At 44.5% G+C, this 25671-nt stretch overlaps 1 protein-coding gene across 6 annotated transcripts in view; it reads left to right on the forward strand.

The window, feature by feature from the left end:
* FCHSD2 (FCH and double SH3 domains 2) overlaps window positions 1-25671 on the forward strand; it is a 145944-nt gene that overhangs the window by 67921 nt on the left and 52352 nt on the right. For all 6 annotated transcript variants that reach the window (XM_083436398.1, XM_083436400.1, XM_083436399.1 and 3 more), the window contains exons 6-10: window positions 205-338; window positions 629-683; window positions 1695-1823; window positions 20213-20335; window positions 22621-22716. In XM_083436398.1, coding sequence (XP_083292524.1) covers window positions 205-338; window positions 629-683; window positions 1695-1823; window positions 20213-20335; window positions 22621-22716 — 537 coding nt within the window. The remainder of the gene's footprint in view (window positions 1-204; window positions 339-628; window positions 684-1694; window positions 1824-20212; window positions 20336-22620; window positions 22717-25671) is intronic.

Raw genomic sequence — 25671 nt, forward strand, 5'->3', positions numbered from 1 at the left:
TTTGCACTGGCTGCGGTTACAGTGTTCCCATCGTAGACAATGTCAGCTTGGAGCAGCATGTACAAAATACAAATACCCTGTGTCAATATGTTTAGAATGGAAGGTTGTTGGTTTTTTTGAATTAGGGATACAGTAGTAGCTACTGTTCTACTTTGATGATGATAGCAATAATAGTTTTTCCTCTTTTGTGTGTTTTTTGTTCAGTGTGTGGACCAGCTGACCAGAATCCAGGCCGAATTGCAAGAGACGGTCAAAGATTTAGCTAAGGGCAAGAAGAAGTACTTCGAAACAGAGCAGATGGCTCACGCTGTCCGTGAAAAGGCCGATATTGAGGCCAAGTATGTAACGACGTGTCTACAGTCCCTGCGTCTAAATGTGTTTAAAATAGCTTTATGTAATGCACCCTGCTTGAATATTAGTGATGTAATTCAAGGCTGTAAACAGGCACTCTGCTGGTCACCTTTAGAATCGAATCCAGTCGCTAGGAAAGAGTTGTCTCCATTTTCTCCAGTGTTGTGTCTATGTTACATCCATATTGGGGGAGATAAGCATCTTCAAATGAGCTGCTTTCTAAATGTAATGCCTGTTCTAGACATCTGCTGATCGATTGTCTTACTTTGGTTCACAGGTCTAAACTTAGTCTTTTTCAGTCAAGGATAAGCTTACAGAAAGCAAGTGTAAAGGTGAGTGTTGCACAATATAATTCTAGGGATATAAAGTATAAATCCATAAACTGTGACCAGGGCAGGTTATTTTCCAGTCGCAGGTGTAACAGTACATTAGAATCCATTCAGAACAACCCAGGAGTTTGAAGTTCTTAAGCATTTCTCCTCGGCATCAAGCTATAGCTGTCTATAATCTGCAATAACTTTTTCCATCTCTGCCACAAGTGCAACTCTGACCTCTTCCCAAAGGAGGAAATACTTCCCAGTGCCAAACCCTTCCCACCTGCTGGGTTTAGCAAGCAGGGTTTTAGCAGAGCTCTTGGCTTTGGCCAGTTAGCCTGTTTACCTGATTATATTTAATATGGTCTTGTTTTGGTTACCTCATTGTGTACAGCAAAGTGTCTCCTGTAGCTACTTTGCCAGCCCAGTTAGTCTGCTTATGGCAGGACAATGTTGTTTTTGCACCGAGAACATTCTGTAATACACAATTTGCAGAAGGCAAAAGGGCAAAGACTCAGATTCCATCTCAGATTATAGGAGTGGCAGGCAATTCTTCTTGTTGTTATGCAGTACTTATGCAACCTTCATAAAATATATTATTTATGTTCCTTACTAGAGCCATTAAGGGGTAGTGTGATGCATTGTTGTCCCCAATGAAGTTAAAATCTCCACCGGTGACATTAATTAACCCACTATGTCACAAGCTTAGCCTTTCATTTATATTTTGGGGATAACAATCTGCTCTGTGGGGTTGTTAGTAAAAGAACATACACGAAGTGTTTCGAGCCCTCAATACTTAGCGCATAAATGACAAGTTGTATTATATATTTGTACCCTGCTTATTTTATTTCAAAATTGTGTATCTAATTAGATACCTATTCTAGTCCATAAAGAATTGCAGCAGGTATCATTGGAAAGATATACTGGGCTGTTAAACTTCATCCTCTTATTGCTTCACAATGTTAAACTTTCATGTCTTAATCATTGCTCATCATTTGTTTACCAACTAATTTTGTTTTATTGATATAGTTAAAAGCACGACGGTCTGAGTGTAATTCCAAAGCTACTCATGCGAGGAATGACTACCTTCTCACTTTAGCAGCCGCGAACGCACACCAAGATCGCTACTATCAGACAGACTTAGTAAATATTATGAAGGTAATGACAGATAAAATTTAGTCAAATGATTTATATTTCCCCCTCTGTGTTATAGATTCTGTTATATGATACAGTGTTGGAATAATATAAGAGCGTTATTGCTTTGTGCTTAGGTTCATGCTGTGTCTTAAGATTTTGGAAGATTCAGAAATATTTCTGTGCTTCCTTACTGTGTAATACCAGCCAAATAAAGCTGTAACTATGTTTAAACACTGTCAAGTTACAAACCCCTTAGATTATGAGTAGAGAAAATGGGTCCGTTCATATATCAGACCGTGCCTGTATGTGTTACTGACGTCAGAGTATGATGTTTGACTTGATAGTTTGGTTTATGGTCAGCCGTAAACCAGCACTGGAAATCATAGTTGGATTTTACAGGCCATTGTTGGTGCTGAGAAGATAGCAGGTGAAAGCGGGTAAACCCCTCCAAGTCACTTTTGGATAGTGTGCATTTGAAAGCTCAAACTGTGATTTGGGTCCTAAACCAATGGTTAGTGCATGTGTGTTTGGTGTTAACGTCTGAATTGAGCCAGTGTGGAACGTGATGCAGTGCTGAATGTTGAATTGGTGCACACTGAGTATTTTCTGCAGCCTGGATCTAAAGAACTAGGGAATTACGGTAGTTCTGCTTGCTCATAGAGCATTTGGACTTGTGGTTACCCCTTTACCATGCTTTCGAATTTTGAGTGGTGTCCCAAAGGCGCTGTGGTCTGAATGGCATGAATGCCCCACCAAGAGAGGGCACTCCACTGGGCATGCACAAACCTTTTGAGCACACACAAACAGCATTTTTTAATATCTCAGTCTGGTTTTTAATGTATGTGCGTAAAATGGTGTTAAATGACTGAGCTTTTTCAACCCTGTCCCCAGTCATCAGCTGTCTGGTGGTAGATTTGAACTGATCTTTTGTAAACAGTCTGGAGATTCTCCACAGTCTGCAGCATCTATTACGATCCCCGTCCCTGTCCAAAAAAACCCTGTACAGTAGTAATAGCAGGCTTTGAAGCAACGTATGGCTTATTAGAGGGACGCGGGTGGCTCTATGGGTTAAACCACAGAGCCTAGGACTTGCCGATCAGAAGGTCAGTGGTTCGAATCCCCGCGACGGGGTGAGCTCCCCTTGCTCGGTCCCTGCTCCTGCCAACCTAGCAGTTCGAAAGCACGTCAGAATGCAAGTAGATAAATAGGTACCATTCCGGCGGGAAGGTAAACGGTGTTTCCATGCGCTGCTCTGGTTCGCCAGAAGCACCTTAGTCATGCTGGCCACATGACCCGGAAGCTGTATGCTGGCTCCCTCGGCCAATAAAGCAAGATGAGCGCCGCAACCCCAGAGTCGGCCACGACTGGACCTAATGGTCAGGGGTCCCTTTGCCTTTACCTATGGCTTATTTATGGAACAATGATAGATCAGAATGAGAAAAGTTTTGCAGGATCTTCGTAATGTATATGGCTGGCAGGGGTTTAGTTTGGAGAACAAAGTTTGTCCCTGACCAGTCAGCTATTAACTAAATAGCAGTTCATCTGGTGATAGAGAAGCAACAACATTGCAAGAAAAATCCGCAGAGCCAAGGCATGCAGGGCTAAATGAATGTATTCTGCTTTTGGTTTCACTACCCGCTAGTAGAGAACGATAGCCGCCTTCTGGAGCTGGAGGCTAGATGGATCATCGGACTGCAAAACCTGACACGGAAAAGGTTCGATGAATAGCTGCACTTGGTCACTTAGGTCCAGACTGCATTTGAACGGAGCCAGGGAGGGGTCGATTTAAAGTGGCACACGGCCATCCCTGCATACACAATCCTTCTGTGTTCCTTTTATTGTTGTTAGCCGCTCTGAGCCCAGCTTTGGCTGGGGAAGGCGGGATATAAATAAAATTTTATTATTTTTATTATTCCTATTATTCTGCAGTTTTTCCCCAGCAGCACGTAAACTGGGATAGCACAGTTGGTAGAGAATGCGACTCTTACTCTCAGGGACATGGGTTCGAGCCCCACGTTGGGCAGAAAGCTTCCTGCATTGCCAGTGGGTGGTGGGTGCTGAAAGCCCTAAACAGCCTCGGTCCAGTATACCTGAAGGAGCGTCTCCACCCCCATCGTTCTGCCCAGACACTGAGGTCCAGCGCCGAGGGCCTTCTGGCAGTTCCCTCGCAAGAAGCCAAGTTACAGGGAACCAGGCAGAGGGCCTTTTTGGAGTGGCACCCGCCCTATGGAACACCCTCCCACCAGATATCAAAGAGAAAAACAACTACAGTGGCACCTCGGGTTACATACGCTTCAGGTTACAGACTCCGCTAACCCAAAAATAGTGCTTCAGGTTAAGAACTTTGCTTCAGGATGAGAACAGAAATCGTGCTCTGGCGGCAGCGGGAGGCCCCATTAGGTAAAGTGGTGCTTCAGGTTAAGAACGGTTTCAGGTTAAGAACGGACCTCCGGAACGAATTAAGTACTTAACCCAAGGTACCACTGTACCAGACTTTTAGAAGACATCTGAAGGCAGCCCTGTTTAGGGAAGCTTTTAACGTTTAATAGATTATTGTATTTTAATATTTTGTTGGAAGCTGCCCAGAGTGGCTGGGGAAACCCAGCCAGATAGGCGGGGGGATAAATATATTATTATTATTATTATTATTATTATTATTATTATTATTATTATGGTCACTTCCAACTCTACAATTCTATGATTTTTACCAGCTGGGCCAGTATAGCCTTAGAAGATTTCAGAGACTTTTGCCCCCTCATCACTATTGAGCTTGTGAACCAGGCGTTATACTGGGTTTAGGACAAAGGCTGCTTCCTGCCAGAAGCTCAAATCTCAGTGGCGTCACTAATGACTACCCTTCTGCGCACAGACCTTATTGTGAGCCCCTGTGTGCATTTTGGTGGTGCCTGTGCAGGAGCCGTTGCTTGGACTTTGTCTTGAGGGTGAAATATGAGAACTGAGATGGGCACTCTTAAATCCCCAGACAGACAACTGTGCAGTGTGCTTTTCAAAATGCCATTTTAATTATTAATACAGTCTGGGAGGATGATCCAAAAATCAATTTAATGTCACTTTTCCTGGAGCCCCTCCATGCCTCTTAATTTCTTAAATTATTTACGTTTTCTCTCTCTCTCTCTCTCTCTCTCTCTCTCACACACACACACACACACACACACACACCACTTTGGCACAGCAGAGCATGATGTAATTTTAGTTCTGTCATACATATTTGGAATACAAATGTGCTGGACCAAAAAAAGAAGAAGAAAATCCAGTGATCTGGTCGGATTAGTAATTTGAAGCCCAGGATGAGCTTTCAAGGCATTTTGATTTGCAATATCCTTAAATCATAGCTAAGCTGACGTGTTGTTGTTTTTATTCTAGCCTGTGCTTGTCTTCTTAAGTTTCATATAAATAATTTTATAACCTCAGCACCAAATACTTGAGCATATCTGATTTCCAATGAGCAATTTGTCTAGCATCATATGACCAGTGGCAATATTTGTGTCTTCAGAGAATTTCTTTGGGAGTAGACATTTATTTATTTATTTATTAAATTTCTATGCTACCGTTCCTTTGAGGATCACAGGGCAGTTTACAATATAAAAACACAAAAATACACAACAACAAACAAACAAACAACCCTCCCACACACACTGTTTTAAAGGCTAAAAAGGTAAAGGTACCCCTGCCCGTACGGGCCAGTCTTGACAGACTCTAGGGTTGTGCGCCCATCTCACTCAAGAGGCCGGGGGCCAGCGCTGTCCGAAGACACTTCCGGGTCACGTGGCCAGCGTGACATCGCTGCTCTGGCGAGCCAGAGCCGCACACGGAAACACCGTTTACCTTCCCGCTAGTAAGCGGTCCCTATTTATCTACTTGCACCCGAGAGTGCTTTCGAACTGCTAGGTTGGCAGGCGCTGGGACCGAACAACAGGAGCGCACCCCGCCGCGGGGATTCGAACCGCTGACCTTTCGATCGGCAAGCCCTAGGCGCTGAGGCTTTAACCCACAGCGCCACCCGTGTCCCCGTTTTAAAGGCTATAGATTGTTTAATTAGCCAAAGGCCTGAGGGAAAAGGAATGTTTTCATTTAGGTCAGCAACCTTTTTCAGCTGTGGGCCAGTCCACCGTCCCTCAGACCATGTGGTGTGCTGGACTATATTTTGAAGAAAAAAAAGAACAAATTACTATGCACATATAAGTACTTAATTAAGTACTTAATTCGTTCCGGAGGTCCGTTCTTAACCTGAAACTGTTCTTAACCTGAAGCACCACTTTAGCTAATGGGGCCTCCTGCTGCCGCCGCGCCACCAGAGCACGATTTCTGTTCTCATCCTGAAGCAAAGTTCTTAACCTGAAGCACTATTTCTGGGTTAGCGGAGTCTGTAACCTGAAGCGTATGTAACCAGAGGTAGCACTGCATTATCTAAATGAGGCTGGGAGATCAATGACAAAATGAATGCTTTGTATGTAGAAGAACCCAGGTGCAGTTTGTAGCATCTCTTGATTAAAAGAATAGGGGCGAAGTCTCCACCTGACGGAACTATAGCTAGCAAGAGTAGGTGCTCTGCACTGGTCCACGGCAGCATCATTTGTTCATAGGAGCCAGGAGAGCAAAGAAGGAAGCAACGGGCATGGAAACTGTTTGATGAAGATGTACAAAACTAGCCATCAGAAAAGGGGAGGGAAATGTTGAGACCCACGTTACATCAAAACAACGTGGGGTCTGTGTTAGCAGGCGGGGGCTGCTGCAGAAATTCTTAGTGATCAGAAAGATCTCCAGGAGCACTTAACCTTGTATGTTGCTTTACCTTCTTGGGAGTTAAATTCTTTGCCATATGCTCCCAGGGTTGCTCTTGCGTCCACTCAGACCTTGAAGACAACGGGGTCCGGACTCTCCCCTCTTTCAGGACGTTGTGTCCATTTCAGATTTGTGCAATCTCCAGTGCACAATCAAGAACACCTTGTACTGTCCCAAACTTTGGAAACTTGGGAACAAAACAGATGTGGCACAGCATGTTTTTCCTTTGTTACAAAAGGATCCATGGGAGGGCTGCTAATTTTGACTGAAGGACCAGCATGGGGGGGGGGGGAGAGAAAGCAGAATGTTTAGCCCTCTGCGGCTCCTGCTACTTAATTCCTTCATGTGCAGCCCCAAAGTGCTGTCGGCGGTGTTTTTGCTAAATGAAAATCCCTGACATTATTTCAAGATGGTTTTGCATTTTGCACCATTTAATTCCAATTATTTGATTCTAACCTCTGTGTTTCCCTTGTACCGCAAACTGTGATTTTGCACGTTCTATCTCTTTGTCCGATTATTTTTTCCAAGTACAGGAATTTGTGCTGTGGTTCTTTCCTATCGGCGGGGCAGCTGCCCACTGATCTGTTTGACAGTGTGCTTGTTTGATGCCTGACTTATTTTGCTGGAACGGATCCAGTTCAGAGATTGTACACCTTAATTGCTGCTGACTTGAGGTTTTCTGAGGAGATGCTTCTGTTGATGCATCTGCCATTGCTGTGACCTTGCCATTGTACAGATGGGTTGTGATTTTCCTTGAAAGCTTGCTATTCCATTCTTTATCGTTTTCCGAAACTGTTGGGGGAGGTTAAACGCAGTACAGGCTTCATTCCTGAGGTGGGGTGGTATAAGAATCTGCATTGTTGCACTCAGGCCTAGGCTGCGGGATCTGTTGTCTTGTGCAAGGTCCTGAACATCTCAGTTTTCACAGTTGCACTGGAAATCTTGGAAATGTGTCCTTGATTGCTGCTAAAGGTTAAAACAGAAACTGAGGGGGCATTGCAGCTGTGTCAAGACAATGGTGGCTGCCTCTTGTTGGACCCAGCCTCCTAACCCCTACAGAATTATTCTCCCTTGGATGTCAGCTGGGCGCTATTTCTCCATTTGATGTACAGTACTTACTGGTCCAGGGACACGGGTGGCGCTATGGTCTAAACCACTGAGCCTAGGGCTTGCCGATCAAAAGGTTGGCGGTTCAAATCCCCACAATGGGGTGAGCGCCCGTTGCTTGATCCCAACTCCTGCCAACTTACCAGTTTGAAAGCACGCCGAACAGTGCAAGTAGATAGATAGGTACCGCTCCAGCAGGAAGGTAAACAACGTTTCCATGCGCTGCTCTGGTTTCGCCAGAAGCGGCTTAGGCATGCTGGCCACATGACCTGGAAGCTGTCTGTGGACAAATGCTGGCTCCCTCGGCCAGTAAAGCGAGATGAGCACTGCAACCCCAGAGTCGTTCGCAACTGGACTTAACTGTCAGGCGCCCCTTTACCTTTACCTTTATCTTACTTATTGGTCCAGACTATAAGGACCTTGTGTCTTGTGCTTCCGTATTCTGGGAAGGTGAAGATTGTGTGTGTGCAAAATCTGCTGCTCACCTCTTGGAAGGAAAATGGATCCTGTGACGTGTTTGTGTGTGTATAATCCCCCCTTTCTCATTACAGTGAGCTACAAATGAGACCCTAGAATACACAATCACAGTATTCTTCAGATGTTCGTCTCTCATGAACCCAGGGTAGTCTTTTGTTTCTGCAACTGTTCCAGGGAGAGGACTTCCCAGCTCCAATAGTGGTCAGAGAACTGCCTAGAGAGCTCTGGTTATGGGGCTGCACATAGCCCTGATTAATAAATACATTAAAAATGATGGTGTGATGTGACTAGAGAATGTTGGACTTCCGCCAGGGAGACCAGGCTTCAGGTCTTGGCTTATCCATAAAACTCCCTATATATCTCAGCCTAACCTGCTGCACAGGGTTGTTGTCAATCGGAGGACTGTGTGCATTGCCCTGGAATCCTTGAAAGAAGAGCAAGGTCCCAATAAACAATAAATAAACAAACAATAGTTACATGTAGGTAGCCGCGTTGGTCTGCCATAGTCAAAATAAAATAAAATTCCTTCCAGTAGCACCTTAGAGACCTACTAAGTTAGTTATTGGTATGAGCTTTCATGTGCATGCACACTTCTTCAGATACCTTATTTTATTTTATTTTAAATAAACAATAAAAGTCAAGTGCTGCTATAACAGCTGCCCTAACACTCCTGCAGTTTTCACTGGTAAAGAAAGCACTGTCATAATCGGTGTGGAATGGGGCTCAGCTAGTATTTTTAGCTCTGTTTTACTTGGATAACCCAATTCGGGTTGCAGTAGGGAGAGAACTGCCTTCTATCTAAACCTTGGAAAAAATAAAAACAGTAAATTTTGTTTAGCACAGGCATAAAATACCAGCACTACTTCTGAACTCCCAGCAGAAACTGTGTATGTGTGTTGCAGTGTATCGACTTGAGAGATATCATAGAAAAGGCTTTGCATATGGCAGGTGCCCAAAGCAAATAAGCTTATTAATTATATTTTCCTGGAAAATGTTTGCTTAAGTATTTCTCCCCACACCCACCCAAGAATATGTTAAAGCAGGCCCTGTACAGAAGAACTGTCTCCACAAGGTTTTGAAACATGCTAGAAATAGTATCTCACGTGAGTCTTTTTTGAAATTTTTTTTTTATTGAAAAAATACATAATTATATGTGCACTAAATGTGAGTCTTTATACTTAGCCGTGCATAAAATCCCGGATTTACAGTTGTTTTGGTGAATTATACTGTTGGCCTCATAAATCGCATTTCAGACAATGGGTTGTATCCAATGTTCCTGCGGCGCCAGTGGAACCGACTTCTGCTTGCACAGCGGGGCTTACCCTCTCCAGATGGGGGGACCCTCTGGAGCAGATTTGGGGTGACGTGTGGGAGGCAGCAGAGGAGAGGAGAGGAAAGTCCTGTTATCTTAGCAGGGCTTGGCTCACGCAGAACTGGTTACAACCCAACGCTTGTGTTGAAGAAAGTGACAAAAAGAAACTGCAGTGGTCTGCATAACATGGAGCTGTTTAGAGACTTTGATTGATGAAATTACCATCCAATCCTGGGGGTGGGGAACCATTATTGTGAACTTAACAGGTCACAAGTCAGATTTTCTACATAGTCTTATAGCCCCCCTCCCCAAAGTATGTGCTATTAATCTTCTTTTGATTTTTTTAAAAAACGAGAAGGATAGCCCAGACCTTTTGAGATACAGTCATACCTCGGGTTGAAGTAGCTTCGGGATGAGTATTTTTGGGTTGCGCTCCGCGGTGACTGGGAAGTAACAAAGCACGTTACTTCCGGGTTTCGTCGCTCGCGCATGCGCAGACGATCAAAATTATGTCACTCGCGGAAGCGGCGAATCGTGACCCACAGGCGCGGGTTACGTTCGCTTCAGGATGCGAACGGGGCTCCGGAACGGATCCCGTTCGCATCCAGAAGTACCCCTGTATCTTAGAGAGGTTGCCCGATTTATTCCTCTCCCTTCCTGTTTGGCAGCTTGCAAAATCCCCTGTCTTCCTTCCGCTCCCTATTGATTTATCTTTCTGCTTCTGTTCCTTTGGGGTGTTTGCTCCACAATACAGTGGATGCTCCGGTTGCGAACATGATCTGTGTGGGAAGCGCGTTCGCAACCCGCAGTGTTGCATCTGCGCACACGTGGGTCACGATTTAGCGCTTCTGCGCAAGCGCCGAACCCGGAAGTAACCCGTTCTGGTACTTCCGGGTTCGGCGCAGTGCGCAACCCAAAATCGCACAACCCAAAGCGTCTGTAACCTGAGGTATGACTGTAGTTTCTAGATACTGGAATTCAGGGCTCCTTGAATATACTGTTTGTGCCCAGATGTTGCAATAAGTGTAGGAAGAGGCCATCTTGGTAGCCCAGCTGGCAAGTTCTTTCCCCACAGAGGCTTATTAGAGCTGCTTTTGGGGCACATGGGCCTTTTAATCGGGAATGACTTTGAGCGGCTTCATCGAGTGATGGAAAAATGCAGGCTCAAATGTTTCCTTGTTGTAGTGGTTACTTTTTGTGTGCTTTGGGTGTTTCGTTTCTTTGACAAAGGTGGAATTGAATTCATATGTTTAGGGAGCCAGCCTTGAGGGTGAGTAAGAAGGGAGGTGAGTTTAGGTGTGGATGCATTTGCAAAACAGGGGAGAAAGAAAGGGCATCTTCATGTGTACTTTTTGGTGCAGCCCAACATGTGCTGAAAGTTCAGTGTCCTCCTCCTTGTTCTAGAACCCTGCCTCCCTTCCTCCCTTAAAATACAATGTCACAAAAGACCTTTTTGCCTTTTCCAAAGCCCTGCACTCAAGAAAATGAGAACTGACATCAGCTAGTCCCATCTGTGTGTCCTTCCAGAATCATGCCTTAACCTTTAGTAATACAAGCAGTACTTTGGAGAGCTGGGTTCTGTTTGGTACTAGATGAAAGGTGAACAAGAGCTGACTGCAGAATGTTGGAACTACTGTATTTTTTGCTCTATAACACGCACCCGACCATAACACGCACATAGTTTTTAGAGGAGGAAAACAAGAAAAAAAATATTCTAAATGAAACAGTGGATGTATGATTTTTGTGGTTCATGCTGTGGCCACAGACATGTGATCTGACGGTGAGTTTGGGGTAGCCCAATGCAAAAATCCTGAGGATCCATGTGGATCCATGCTTTGTAACCATGTTTTTGCACCACTGCGGCCCCAGGCAACAGTGGGTGCGTGATTTTTTTGGTGCAAGCTGTAGCCATGGACATGCTATGTGATCTGATGGTGAATTTGGGGTGACCCGGTGCAAAAATCCTGAGGATCCATGTGGATCCGTGCTTTGTAACCAGGCTCTCTGTCCCTCTCTTCTCCCGCTTTGCTGTTTCAAAGTGAGCAAAGCGAGCCACGGAGGAGGGAAGGAAGGGGAACCATGGATCCTCTGCTCACGACTGCAGCAGATCCCCCCCGTCACCCATAGGCATTCGCTCCATAACACGCACAGACATTTCCCCTTACTTTCTAGGAGGAAAAAAGTGAGTGTTATGGAGCAAAAAATACGGTAGTTCCTTTGAGATGCGCCAAGGTGGAAGGAGGCTGCAAAGTTAAAGCACTGTAGCGTTAAACCTTCATAACATCGAAAAAGAAAAATGGTGGTATGTTGGCTTCTGGTGGCTAAAGAGTAAGAGGCAAGCTGTCTCAAGGAATTCTTTGCATTTTTACATACTGTGAACTCTTCAAGTTGTGGCCGTGTTTCCCCAATCAGATGCTTCCTCTTTCCTCTCTGAACCGTTCAAATCTTCCTCTGTCTCTAAATCAAAAGACGATGAGCAGGTTCATAGTACTTCATTCCCTCGGGACACCCATGCAGTCCAAAAGAAAGCATTAACCAAACAGTTTTAATTTTGTTGTGGGCTTAGTCTGTGTGTGGTTTTAGTGCTGGCTGTGTGTGAGACAAGCCCCAGTTCCTCACTCCCCTCCTGTTAAAGGCCGCATCCAGCAATCTCTCTGCTTCTCATCTTTTCTGGGTTAGCGAGCTTTCTCCTGAAGGGAATGAACTTGTTCCTGGAGAGCCAGCAGCTCATTGCTCATTGGATTTTTGTGCAACAGGGAGATAGCTGTATATGTGACATACAGTAAAAAGAAAGAAAGATAATAACCTGGAAATCCCCCACATGCCTTGCTTGCATTTCACTAACATACAGTAATTAATTTTCTAATTTTAATTGCTTTATTTAGAGGGAGGGTTAAATCAAGGAAAGGAGGGGCAGAGGAGCGTGCCCTGAACTCATTTGTCTGTCAGCTCAGGTTTTTAAACTGTGTAATACATACTGCAGTCCTTTTCACAAGCCCCTGGGATTTGGTGGTACATAAAACAAATTATTTAAAAATAAATAAAATAGATTCACTATAAATCTTCAATGGATGATATATTTCCTCTTTCCCAAAGGGGTGTTTAAAACACACACACACACACACACGTGTCATCTTCTCCATTTCATTTCTTCTCTTTAGCCTCTGCTGTAAAAGCCCCTGTTCCCTTACTCAGTCACAGCTTGGTGGCATAACATATTCTTGCATTTCTTCCCGATGTGCAGATTTCAGAATTTATTAACTACTTCTACAGTGCCCTGCATCTATCTATCTATCTGTCTATCTTATCTGTTTAAAATTCAGCCCAGCCGGTAGCAGTTCATGGTTATTTCTCGCAACAGTTTTGGCATTGATTTCACAGAGGCAGTTTTGTTGTTCTTTGCGTTGCTGAATGTTGAAGGAAGCCCCTGTGAAGCACCCTGCCCTGGATATGAGAGCAGATTGCTGATAACCGGGTGATTGCATCAATCTTGTGACATGCCTTTCAAAAAGACCCATGTGATTTGTCAAACAGGTCGTTTCTAGACTTTGGGGGTCCAAAGGAAATCTTAGCCTTTTATAATGTGTCCTCACCACTATTGCTACCACATCCCTACCCATCTTTTATATATCTCTTTTCTCCTAGGAGGCAAAATATTGTATTTGGTCTCCAGGATCTGTCTGAAACAATTAGGGGAGCGGCTGTCCTTGGCTTGGCTGCTTGCTTGCCTAGAAGCCTGGAGCAAACACCCCCATTTGCCTCCTCATTGATCTGCCCCTAATGTTAGTTTGTAAGTTAAAAGATTCCAAATCAGAATGATATTTCGGAACTGTTCTCCAGTGAAAGACAGAGCAGCTATCAGGATTAAAGATAGGGCAAGAAACATGTTTTGAAAGGTGAGAAATATCCAGTAATACCGCTTTGCTAGCATTGCAGACTCTGATCAGTACTGGACACAGTGTAAAACATCTGAGTGAAACAGATTCTCCCTAGTGGATTTAGAGAGAAGGGAAATGGCTTGGTCAAGAGACAGGATAGCTCTTCAAGGCTGAAGGAAGTGCATGGGGGGTGGTTGGATGGATGGAGCAAAAGAGACTGAAAATTGTATTGCTATTTATCTATACCTATAAATCGGTTATATAAACCGATAAAGCAGAGACATCACCTTGCCAACAAAGGTCCGTATAGTAAAAGCTATGGTTTTCCCAGTAGTGATGTATGGAAGTGAAAGCTGGACCATAAAGAAGGCTGATCGCCGAAGAATTGATGCTTTTGAATTCTGGTGCTGGAGGAGACTCTTGAGAGTCCCATGGACTGCAAGAAGATCAAACGTCTCCATTCTGAAGGAAATCAGCCCTGAGTGCTCACTGGAAGGACAGATCGTGAAGCTGAGACTCCAATACTTTGGCCACCTCTTGAGAAGAGAAGACTCCCTGGAAAAGACCCTGATGTTGGGAAAGATGGAGGGCACAAGGAGAAGGGGACGACAGAGGATGAGATGGTTGGACAGTGTTCTCGAAGCTACCAGCATGAGTTTGACCAAACTGCGGGAGGCAGTGGAAGACAGAAGTGCCTGGCGTGCTCTGGTCCATGGGGTCATGAAGAGTCAGACACGACTAAACAACAACAACATAAATCGGTTAAAAAAAACCATCTTGGGTGCTTTTTTGTGGCTTAACATTTTACCAAGCAGAGAAAATTTCAGAAAAGAACAACACCTATTGCTTTTTAATGTCCCTAGATTTTCAGTTGTTCAAACATCTGCACTGGCTGTCAAATTTACTGTCAAGCCAGCTTCAGTGTCCTTGTGTTCACTTACAAAGCCCTGAGCAACTTGCCTTAGGTACCCCAGAACCCAGAACTGCTCTATCGCTGAAATCACCTGTAGGAGCATCACTGTTTGTCCCCAGTGGGTGAGGCTCATTTGACATCAGCATGAAACTGAGCCTTCCGTATGGTTGGCCCAGTCTTGTGGAATGCTCTTCCAGTAGAGATTCACCAAGCGCCTTCTGTGTTAACCCTCAAACGCTAGCTTTGCCACCAGGCGACAGTTAAGGAAAAGGTTTTCCATGCTATCTCGTGATCTACTGTAATTTTTGTGTGTTTTTTAAATTGTTTTATAAATCTTTGTCTCAAGATCATTTTATGACACTATTCAGAGGTACGTATGATTGCAGCAATTCCTCAGTGTGCATGTTACCCACACAAAGGTCTCTTATTCTGAAATGATAAAGCTGGATAGGAACTTGCTAGAGTGCCTTAGGGACGCAGGTGGTGCTGTGGGTTAAACCACAGAGCCTAGGGCTTGCCGATCAGAAGGTCGGCGGTTCGAATCCTCGCAGCAGCGTGAGCTCCCGTTGCTCGGTCCCTGCTCCTGCCAACCTAGCAGTTCGAAAGCACGTCATAGTGCAAGTAGATAAATAGGTACCACTCAGGCGGGAAGGTAAACGGCGTTTCCGTGCGCTGCTCTGGTTCGCCAGAAGCGGCTTAGTCCAGCTGGCCACATGACCCGGAAGCTGCACGCCGGCTCCCTCGGCCAATAAAGCGAGATGTGTGCCGCAACCCCAGAGTCGTCTGCGACTGGACCTAATGGTCAGGGGTCCCTTTACCTTTAGAGTGCTTTAGGTATGGGATAGCCCGTCTTACGAACTAAATGATTGCTGGAGTCCCTTGCAACTGTGTTTCCCTAAAACTCTAAACTTTTGATATAATACCTTAAAATGCTTGAGGGGAAATAGCATGGTCTCCAAAAGTATCCCACCTATGGTGCAGTCTGTGACTAGATGCACACTTTTTAAAAGTCTTGATTGTTTGAAGACACTTGAGGTTGAAGGTGAAGCAAGTATTAGTTTTAGTTTGTGCCACAAACATGCCAGTTCAAAGTACTCTTTTCAGTTGCCCAGAAATTGACTGTCCAGGCTCAAACTTTCCATAACAAATATGTACCATTAGGCTGAACTGCTTGTGTTTTCTGCCCAAAAACAACTTGGGGGAGGTGGGGAGAAGAGTAGATCCCTAGGAAGTGATGTGTGAGGCTTTTGGTTTGCTGCAGGGAGAAGCGTCTAAAATATGTAACAAATACACTTTTGCTAAGAGACCGAATTGCAGTGGAATGCAGCTACTAGCAATGAGCTTTTCCTGTTCATCCTTCCTAAAAAAAGAAAATGTTGGCCACCCCTCATATTTTCTGCTAGTCAGAGTGTTGCTGCTGATCTCAGCAGAGTTAAGGTATGTTAAGTTCATTATTAATGTCCAGAAACTGTTAAACTGGAAATTCAATTAAATACAAAAATTGTCCTAAGCAGTAACAGTTCCGTTGACATGGTAATAAGATCAAGACTGTGTTTTTCAGGATTATAAATCTTTTCTTTCTTGTTATTTGAGAGGTTTGCTCACTGTGTAGTTCACCAGGCCAGTCTTAGGTTGGTGTCGCACCACTACAACAACACATGGTGCTGTAGCCATCCCATGTTGTGTCCCTTCCCAAGCATAAAGGTAAAGGGACCCCTGACCATTAGGTCCAGTCGTGGCCGACTCTGGGGTTGCGGCGCTCATCTCGCTTTACTGGCCGAGGGAGCCGGTGTACAGCTTCCAGGTCATGTGGCCAGCATGACTAAGCCACTTCTGGCGAACCAGAGCAGCACACGGAAATGCCATTTACCTTCCCACTGGAGCGGTACCTACTTATCTACTTGCACTTTGACATGCTTTCGAACTGCTAGGTTGGCAGGAGCAGGGACGGAGCAATGGGAGCTCACCCCGTCATGGGGTTTTGAACTGCTGACCTTCTGATCGGCAAGTCCTAGGCTCTGTGGTTCAATCCACAGCGCCACCCGTGTGCCCTCTGCCCAAGTAAAATTTGTACAAAAAGCGGGTTATAGGGACAGAATGAGAGAAGCAGGCAGAACCAGGGGCTTCTAAAACACTAGCACAAAATTGTGCATACTGAGTGCTGAGGCTCATCGCCAAGGAGAGTCAGCACAATAAAGGCTTGTGTGGTACCATTTCTTGTAGGACGTCGAATCATTTTACACTAGTGCAGGTATGAAAATACATATATGAAGCAATAGGACCTAGAGAGTAAAAGATACAAGACACATGCCTTTTCAGTGAGTGTTCTTCTGGTGTGAGTTTGCCAGTTAACAATTAGAGAACATTATTTTTCTCTTAATCCAGGGTGTTTCTGTAACTCGAAAGCTTGCATGCTCTTAAAAGGAATGTCGTTGTTTAGTCATTTAGTTGTGTCTGACGCTTAGTGACCCCCTGGACCAGAGCACGCCAGGCACTCCTGTCTTCCACTGCCTCTCGCAGTTTGGTCAAACTCATGCTGGTAGCTTCGAGAACACTGTCCCACCATCTCGTCCTCTGTCTTCCCCTTCTCCTTGTGCCCTCCATCTTTCCCAACATCAGGGTCTTTTCCAGGGAGTCTTCTCGAATAGGTTTGATTAAATATATAGATAGAACATTTGACCATGTGATGCCACTTTGTCCATTGCGAGAAAAAGGTAGTTCTTCCATTGGAGTTGGAAGCAGAATCATGCACAGGGCAGTATGAATTCTAGGATTGTCCCTGTGATTCTAAGACTTTATAACAGAACTGCTATCCTGTGCATAGTTGTTCTTATGCAGCTGTTGAAGATTTGAGCAGGAACTTTGCCTGTGTCAAGGAGGAAAAGCTAGAAAGCACATTAAAACAGCATTTGAAGTCATGATAAAACAGTACAAGTCCCACTGGAATTTCAGCCTGCCGTTAAAAAAAGAAACACCTGCCATTTCTCTTGAAGCTGTTGGTTTCACTTCCTGAAAGTCCTATGGATTTTTGAAACCCCAAACCACTGCTGATTGCTTCTGTCTCAGATTTAGGAAGCAGGTAGTTGATGCGGTTAATATTATACCACTTGATGAAGCTCTTATCTTCCTTAAACTTTTAGCCTTCCTCTAAATGAGTCTGTAGAGTAGCTGTTGTTTTAAAAGCAAGTTCACGTACTGGGGTGGGAGGTGGGGAAACCAACTGAGTTAGCAAATACATTTGCTTTGCTAATGTTTACTTCTTCAGGGAGCCAGTGTGGTGTAGTGGTTAAGAGCGGTAGTCTCGTAATCTGGGGAACCAGGTTCGAGTCTCTGCTACCTCCACATGCAGCTGCTGGGTGACCTTGGGCCAGTCACACTTCTCTGAAGTCTCTCAGCCCCACTCACCTCACAGAGTGTTTGTTGTGGGGGAGGAAGGGAAAGGAGATTGTTAGCCGCTTTGAGACTCCTTAAGGGGACTGAAAGGCGGGATATCAAATCCAAACTCTTCTTCTTCTCTTCTTCTTTTGTACAAGAAATTGTTCCTGACATAAGCTAAACTTGTTGTTGTTTAGTCATGTCCGACTCTTCGTGACCCCATGGACCAGAGCACGCCAGGCACACCTGTCATCCACTGCCTCCCGCAGTTTGATCAAACTCATGCTGGTAGCTTCAAGAACACTGTCCAACCATCACGTCCTCTGTCGTCCCCTTCTCCTTGTGCCCTCCATCTTTCCCAACATCAGGGTCTTTTCCAGGGAGTCTTCTCTTCTAATGAGGTGGCCAAAATATTGGAGCCTCAGCTTCAGGATCTGTCCTTCCAGTGAGCACTCAGGGCTGATTTCCTTAAGAATTGATAGGTTTGATCTTCTTGCAGTCCAGGGGACTCTCAAGTCCATGGGACTCTCCTTCATGGATCACTGCCTTGCCATGGCGAAGGGGCTTGAATAACTCCGAGAAGCTATGAGCTATGCCGTGCAGGGCCACCCAAGATGGACAGGTCATAATGGAGAGTTTTGACCAAACGTGGTCCACCTGGAGCAAACCAGCAAGCCACTCCAGTATCCCTGCCAAGAAAACTCTATGGACAAAGACAACAGGCATATAAGCTAAACTAGATACTTTTAAATGGCTTAGTCAATGGGCTATGCCTTGCAATAATCTCTTCCACTGCCCTAGAAGCTTCTGTCTATTGCAGGTCTCTGATTCTATGACGTCTCTAAGCATGCATCTTTTCCCCCTATATAAATAATAGAATTGTAGAGTTGGAAGGGACCCTAAGAGTCATCTAGTCCAACCCTTTGCAATGCAGGAATTTCAACTGAAGCTTCCGTGACAGACGGCCACCCAGCCTCTGCTGCCACTGTCTGCCCCTCATTCCTAAGGAGAATCTGTGTTTGAGATGCCATCATGGTGATGTGAACTCCTGAATCCTCTTTGCGGGGGTGCCCTGTTACTTAGATGCACAGAGGCTCTGCATCCCCAGAGCTTCATGCAGTGCACATAGAATGCGCCTCCAACCCACTCTCTGTTGCAGCCCTCATAATAACCATCAAGTACAGTGGTACCTCGGGTTAAGTACTTAATTCGTTCTGGAGGTCCGTTCTTAACCTGAAACTCTTCTTAACCTGAAGCACCACTTTAGCTAAAGGGACCTCCAGCTGCTGCTGCGCCGCTGAAGCATGATTTCTGTTCTCATCCTGAAGCAAAGTTCTTAACCCGAGGTAGTATTTCTGGGTTAGCAGAGTCTGTAACCTGAAGCGTATGTAACCTGAAGCGTATGTAACCCGAGGTACCACTGTACTTCCTTCAGCCCTCTGCCTTTTGGTATATAATATGAATGGTTTTGTGGCCAGTCAAAATTAGCCATTACAGCCCTGATGGAAGTGTGATATATTACATTATGCCTATTCACACATTGTTAGCTTTTTCCTTTCTGATCAGTTCTAGGATCTGCACTTAGCAAGTAAGTTTATTTTGCTCCTAAGGCACTCCCTACCATGGCTGTATACTTGCTTCATATCACTTGCTTGCCGCGAATTAAAAAAATCTTTTGTTATATAATATGAATGGTTTTGTGGCCAGTCAAATTTAGCCATTACAACCCTGAGATAAACCCTGCTTTCTCTCAGCCGGTTACAATTAAAGCAGTAGTTCAGTTCCTATATGCTGAATGTCAGCGTGAATGTTCTCCTGTTTAATTAACTTCTCGCATGATCCAGGGATGTGTTGACAACCACTTTACACTGAACTTGAGAGATACCAACATCTTTAAATGCAGTAGGTGAAATGAGAAAGCTGCAAACATGCTAGCTACGGATAATTCTCTTGCATATCTAGAAATAGCACTGCATACATTTTCACTTTGACAACCTCCGGTAATTCTCTGCAAGGTAGCAGAAGCTCCACAACCTCATAGTCGCCTTTGACTGGACTTAACTGTCCAGGGGTCCTTTACCTATTACTTTCTGTGACTAGCCAACTACAGTTTATTAGCGATTAGAGTATCCTTAAATATTTTTACTCTTTCAAGTAAAAGCATTTGTTAAGAAAGCAACATGGTTAATCGAATAGGAATTGTGTGTTTCTTGCAGGGACAATCAACTTCTGCGGATGAAGTGCAACCTTTCTAAGCTAAATATATTATTCAGGCCTGATATCTCCAATATATGTTATAGGTACATCTCCTTTGTGAAAATGCAAAAAAAGTGTTTTTATTAGCCCCTATTGGCTTTAGGAATACTCTTTAGTGCCAGCTAGTGGGAATAGGTAGCAATTTCAGTTCTGTTGTGGGATGCTTATGAGCCCAAGATGACCAAGCATGAAGGCGAATAAATGCATTTTATTTAGATAGCGGATATTCACTCCACCAGATGAGCATGAATAGGATTTATTTTATTTTTTTGCTTCTGTTTTAATGCAGGCTCTTGATGGGAATGTATGTGATCACCTTAAGGATTATTTAATGGCATTCAGCAGGACTGAATTAGAAGTATGCCAAGCTGTACAAAGCACATTCCAGTTTCTTTTGGAAACTTCCAGTCGGGTAAGTTTTTCAGCAAACTAGTTTTTTTGTCTGTGTTCTAAAATAGTTGTGACAGGGTGGGACCTGTGACTTTTTTTTTTGAAAATGGGAGGAGCCTGAAGTGGTCATAACCAGGGCAGTAGAATACTGCACCACCACAATGTTAATACTAGCTACCATGAAAAGGGTGATGAGGACGGAGAGGCCAGCATTATGGAGATGGCCAGCGCTTCGTAAGGTAGTGATGTAACGCTTGATAGTGAGCTTTAAATGCAGGAAGTCTGAGGTTCTGTCTGTGGTGGCAGGGCTGAGAGACATGTCTTCCTGCAACACAGGATAACTGCTGCCAACCAGATGAAGCGCTGGCTGTCTGGCGCAGTGGCTTGAATCTATATAAGGCAGTTTCATATACCTGGGAATAATTCGGAGCAAAAACCTGACACCGCCACCCCCTACTCCATTTCTTACAACAGGGATGTCCAACAGGTCGATTGCGATCTACTGGTAGCTCCCTGCGAGGTTTCGGTGGATTGCAGTCGATTGCTGGCTCCCTTTCGTTAGCAGTGGTAAAATCCGGCCCAACTTTGACCTGAACCCCTTTAAAAAGGGACTTTCCTCCCTTAAAAAAGTCAACAAGTTTGCCCTGAACCCTTTAAAAAAGGGACTTTCCTCCCTTAAAAAACAACGCAAGAGCTTTGACCTGAACCCCCCCAAAATGGGGTAGATCACTGCCAGTTTTTTATTCTGTGAGTAGATCGCAGTCTCTTAGGAGTTGGCCGTCTCTGTCTTACAGCAATAGCATTATCCCTTTGATTTGGAGCTCGGCACTGTTATCAAAGTTGGCCTGGAATCCTCCAAGTATACTTTAAAAGCAGTTACAAGTTCTGTAACTGTTTACAATGCAGTTACAATGCTGCTTGAGGAATATTTTGCAGCATTGGTTTTTCCTAGGGTATACAGTCTCCCTTAGCTGGCAGTTTCAATCCATCAAATGGATTTATCCATTACGCATCACCTCTGCTCTGTCCAATCACCTCTGCACAGGACTGTAGTTGTACAGGCCACCCAGGCCAACTGGAGGAACCCACATAAAACTTTATCTGCCTTGCATTTGATACTGATGTGGTTAATCCACCCTTGCTGTCTGTTTGGATATCTCAAGCTCGTGATGGTTTAATCCGGCTTCTCTAGTCTCTTCATAAGCCTTTTGACTTTCTGATACCACATTTCACTCTTAATGTTCTGCGGTTTCTAAAAATATAGATATAAATAACAGACACTTACAACTCCAACCCAATTTGTAGAGTTTTAAGAATTAAAATACACCCTGATAAAGATGGCTTACACTATTGAGCAGGTGGCTGCATTGGATTCTGGGATCGTATATGCGTTCTTAAGTTTTCTGAATAACGTTCCCGTTTAAGATCAATATGCATTCAAGCCATCAGGCATCTACAGATCCTGTATATATTGCAATTGTATACAAATTGAGAGCCTGTGTGGTGTAGTGGTTAAGAGCGGTAGACTCGTAATCTGGTGAACCCGGTTCGCTTCCCTGCTCCTCCACATGCAGCTGCTGGGTGACCTTGGGCCAGTCACACTTCTCTGAAGTCTCTCAGCCCCACTCACCTCACAGAGTGTTTGTGGTGGGGGAGGAAGGGAAAGGAGAATGTGAGCCTCTTTGAGACTCCTTCGGGTAGTGATAAAGCGGGATATCAAATCCAAACTCTTCTTCTTCTTCTTCAATTGCAAATTGCCAGTTTGCTGCTGGGCCAGGTTTGAGGCATTTACATTAATTCAAAAAGCCCTAAACAACTTGGACCCAGAGTACCTTAAGAATGGCCTGGTTCCAAAAGCTCCAACTTGAAAGGCTGAGATCCTGTGATCAGGCACGTCTTGCGTTTTCCCTTGTGGCCCCCCAAGGTTCAGCTGGTCTTCACTCAGGGCCAAGCTTTCAGTGTGGCAGGCTCAGCTCTTTTGAACCCCCTACCACTAGAGGTTGAGCAGGAACGATGTCTCCCTTTCTGCATATGTCCTGTGAAAACTTTTTTTGTTAAGACAGGCCTTTACAAAATGTGGGTTTTTTTAATCCAGTAAGTATTCATTGATGTTTTATTGGTATTTTAAATGATGCTCTTACAGCATCTTTGTTGATTTCGTTTTAAATGTTGTACTGCACCTTGCAGAAATTCCGGTGTTGGCTTAACTATTGCAGTGTTACAGTTTCTTCAGTTTTTCTGTCTCACACATTCTCTCTTTAATATCAGGGATTAAATGCCTGTAAATGTATTCATTGTCTCTTTCAGGTAGTGCGAGATTACAATTTTCAGCTGTTCTTGCAAGAGAACTCCGTATTTCATAAACCGCAGTCCTTCCAGTTCCAGCCTTGTGACAGTGACACCGTAAGGGCATTTTAAAAAATACATTAATTCCACTCCTTTGTTCAATGCTTTGAATGAGCCACAATCCAGCTTTTGTAAGGGGAACAAGGTCTACGTGCAAATAAATTGCCGTGTGCAGTTGTCTGCGTGGGCATGACCCAAGAAATTCTAAAATCCATACTTCTGCAGGGAGAAACACACTGATGTGCTGCCCAAGAGTTTTGCAACCTCGCATAGCCTTTTAAACCTTTCTTCAGCAGACAGGGAACACTGGATTGTGACCCAGGTGTGCTAAGGTGCGCTGAGTCAGGTGTGCTAAGCCTGTTAAAAGGAGTGGGCTCGAGTGCACTTAGTTGCTTTGGACAACAGCAAAATTTTTGAGTGCTACTCCTTTTCAAGGGATGCGGGTGGCGCTCTGGTGTAAACCACTGAGCCTCTTGGGCTTGCCGATCGGAAGGTTGGCGGTTCGAATCCCTGCGACAGGGTGAGCTCCCGTTGCTCGGTCCCTGCTCCTGCCAACCTCGCAGTTCGAAAGCACATCAAAGTGCAAGTAGATAAATAGGTACCACTCCAGCGGGAAGGTAAACAGCACTTCCGTGCGCTGCTCTGGTTTCGCCAGAAGCGGCTTCGTCATGCTGGCCACACAACCTGGAAAAACTGTCTGCGGACAAACGTCGGCTCCCTCAGCCAGTAAAGCGACATGAGTGCCGCAGCCCCAGAGTCGTTCGCGACTGGACTTAACTGTCAGGGGTCCTTTACATTTCTACCCCTTTTCAAACATTCAGATCCCATGAGTGGTGGGAGATTGGGATTATACCAACCTACCCCACTCAGGGTGTATCTTCCTCATCCGATACTGCACATTCAACTTCATATATCCGTAGTGACCTTGGTGTCTAGAGCCCAGCACAAGTTCTTCCTGTTGGCCCCACACAAAACTGAGCTGTACAATAGATTGCATTCTATTCATGCCATTCCCTATGTAGATATGAAGTCCAACATGCAAGTGTTGTATGGGGTGAATGCATGATGAAAGGTGAGGCCGGATAGCGCAGTCCCATCCCCTGCCGCATGTAGGATTTGAGCAGTTGCACTGGTGGGTTGGAATATGAAGCTTATTAAGACATCTGTTCATTTAGACACATTTTTAGAGTATGGTAGCGGAAGGTCTGGGACGTGGGTGGCGCTGTGGGTTAAACCACAGAGCCTAGGACTTGCCAATCAGAAGGTTGGTGTTTCGAATCCCCACGATGGGGTGAGCTCCCGTTGCTCGGTCCCTGCTCCTGCCAACCTAGCAGTTCGAAAGCACGTCAAAGCGCAAGTAGATAAATAGGTACCACTCCGGCGGGAAGGTAAACGGCATTTCCATGCGCTGCTCTGGTTCGCCAGAAGTGGCTTAGTCATGCTGGCCACATGACCCGGAAGCTGTACGCTGGTTTCCTCGGCCAATAAAGCAAGATGAGCGCTGCAACCCCAGAGTCGGTCACGACTGGACCTAATGGTCAGGGGTCCCTTTACCTTTACCAAGCGGAAGGTCTAATTCATCTTTGCAACCGTACAACAAAGCTCTGTAACCGATCCCAGTGTTTGCCTTGTGTGTTTTCCTTGTGTGTGGTCAGCCCTTGCTTATTGCCCTTTTTTTAAAGGTTTTAGGTCCTCAAAAAAGCTTCCTAAATTAATTATTTTATGTTGAGAATAATTTGTAAATACAGGGGAAGCTGGGAGGGGTTTGCTAAAAATTTTATCATATTTTAAGAAATGGTTGATAATGGCAAATATTTTTTTTTCCAAATCGTACTGTCTCCCCAAATATTTGCAGATGTTCACATTAAGCAAATAGCTCACCAGGTGGCTAAAGAGCAGTTTTCTGTGCTTCTTACACCAAGGTAATAGAAAGTACCAATTTAAGCAAAGTGTAAGTTGTTTTTTTTAAAAAAAAAAGTCCTTTCTTTTTGCAGATTTTTGATAAACCATAGTTAGCAAGGGGGGGGGATCTGGGTCGGCGCTGCATTAGGGGAAAGGCAGATAAAAACTGGGTAAACCTTGTTAAAAACAACAAACTTGCCCTTGAAATTCAGATGTTTTCTAACTTCATCCTCAACAAAAGATAAGTTAATTTTATATCTCTGACTTTTCCAACGCATTGTTTACATCAAGTCCAAGGGTATATAAAAGGCAGTGGGCTGAGTTTTCCCTGACTAACCATATTTGCCTAATTGTGTTTGCCTTGCAGTTCTAACTGGTGTGTGTGTGTATGTGTTTGTGTGTGTGTGTGTGTTTTGTCCTTGTGCAACCTTTGACATTCAGAGTTTTAATGCCGTTCAGCTGGTGGATATTGAGCCTTCACCTGTCAGTGCTCTGAGAATGACCTTAGTAGAGGTATATGGCAGCACCTGCTATCCCCATTTACTGTCTCGTGGTATTGCTGATATGCATGATGACAAGGACTGTTATGGTGCAATCTGCTTCCATGCATAAAGTGACAAACGAATGCATAACGTGTTAAAAACCAGATTCCTACTGTCAAGATCTCAGAACTGAACTAAATTCTCGGAGCCCTACTTAACTTTGCTGGACCAAACAGCGCACAATTTATAATAATTCGGAATTTTGAAGTGAGATGTCAATGCACCATCTGATATCTAGAGTAGCTTTACATAATCCTGTGACCAGAAGTGCCCCCTTCAGCTCCATGTACCCTTCTGGGAAAGCGGAATAAAACTACCATACTCTTGATTTCAGTTAAACTAAGTAATAATAATAATAATAATATTTTTTATTTATATCCCGCCCTCCCCAGCCGAAGCCGGGCTCAGGGCGGCTAACAACACTAAAATAGTGCAACATTATAAAACATTATAAAAAATTAATTAAGATCAAATTCAAAATTGATGGCAACCATAAACTAAAGTTTTGTAAAGATTGCCAGAGGAGGGAGTCAGGCTGCACCCTGACCAAAGGCCTGGTGGAACAGCT

This window comes from Podarcis tiliguerta, assembly GCF_965153285.1.
Source record: "Podarcis tiliguerta genome assembly, chromosome: 4".
In the NCBI taxonomy this organism is placed as follows: Eukaryota; Metazoa; Chordata; class Lepidosauria; order Squamata; family Lacertidae; genus Podarcis; species Podarcis tiliguerta.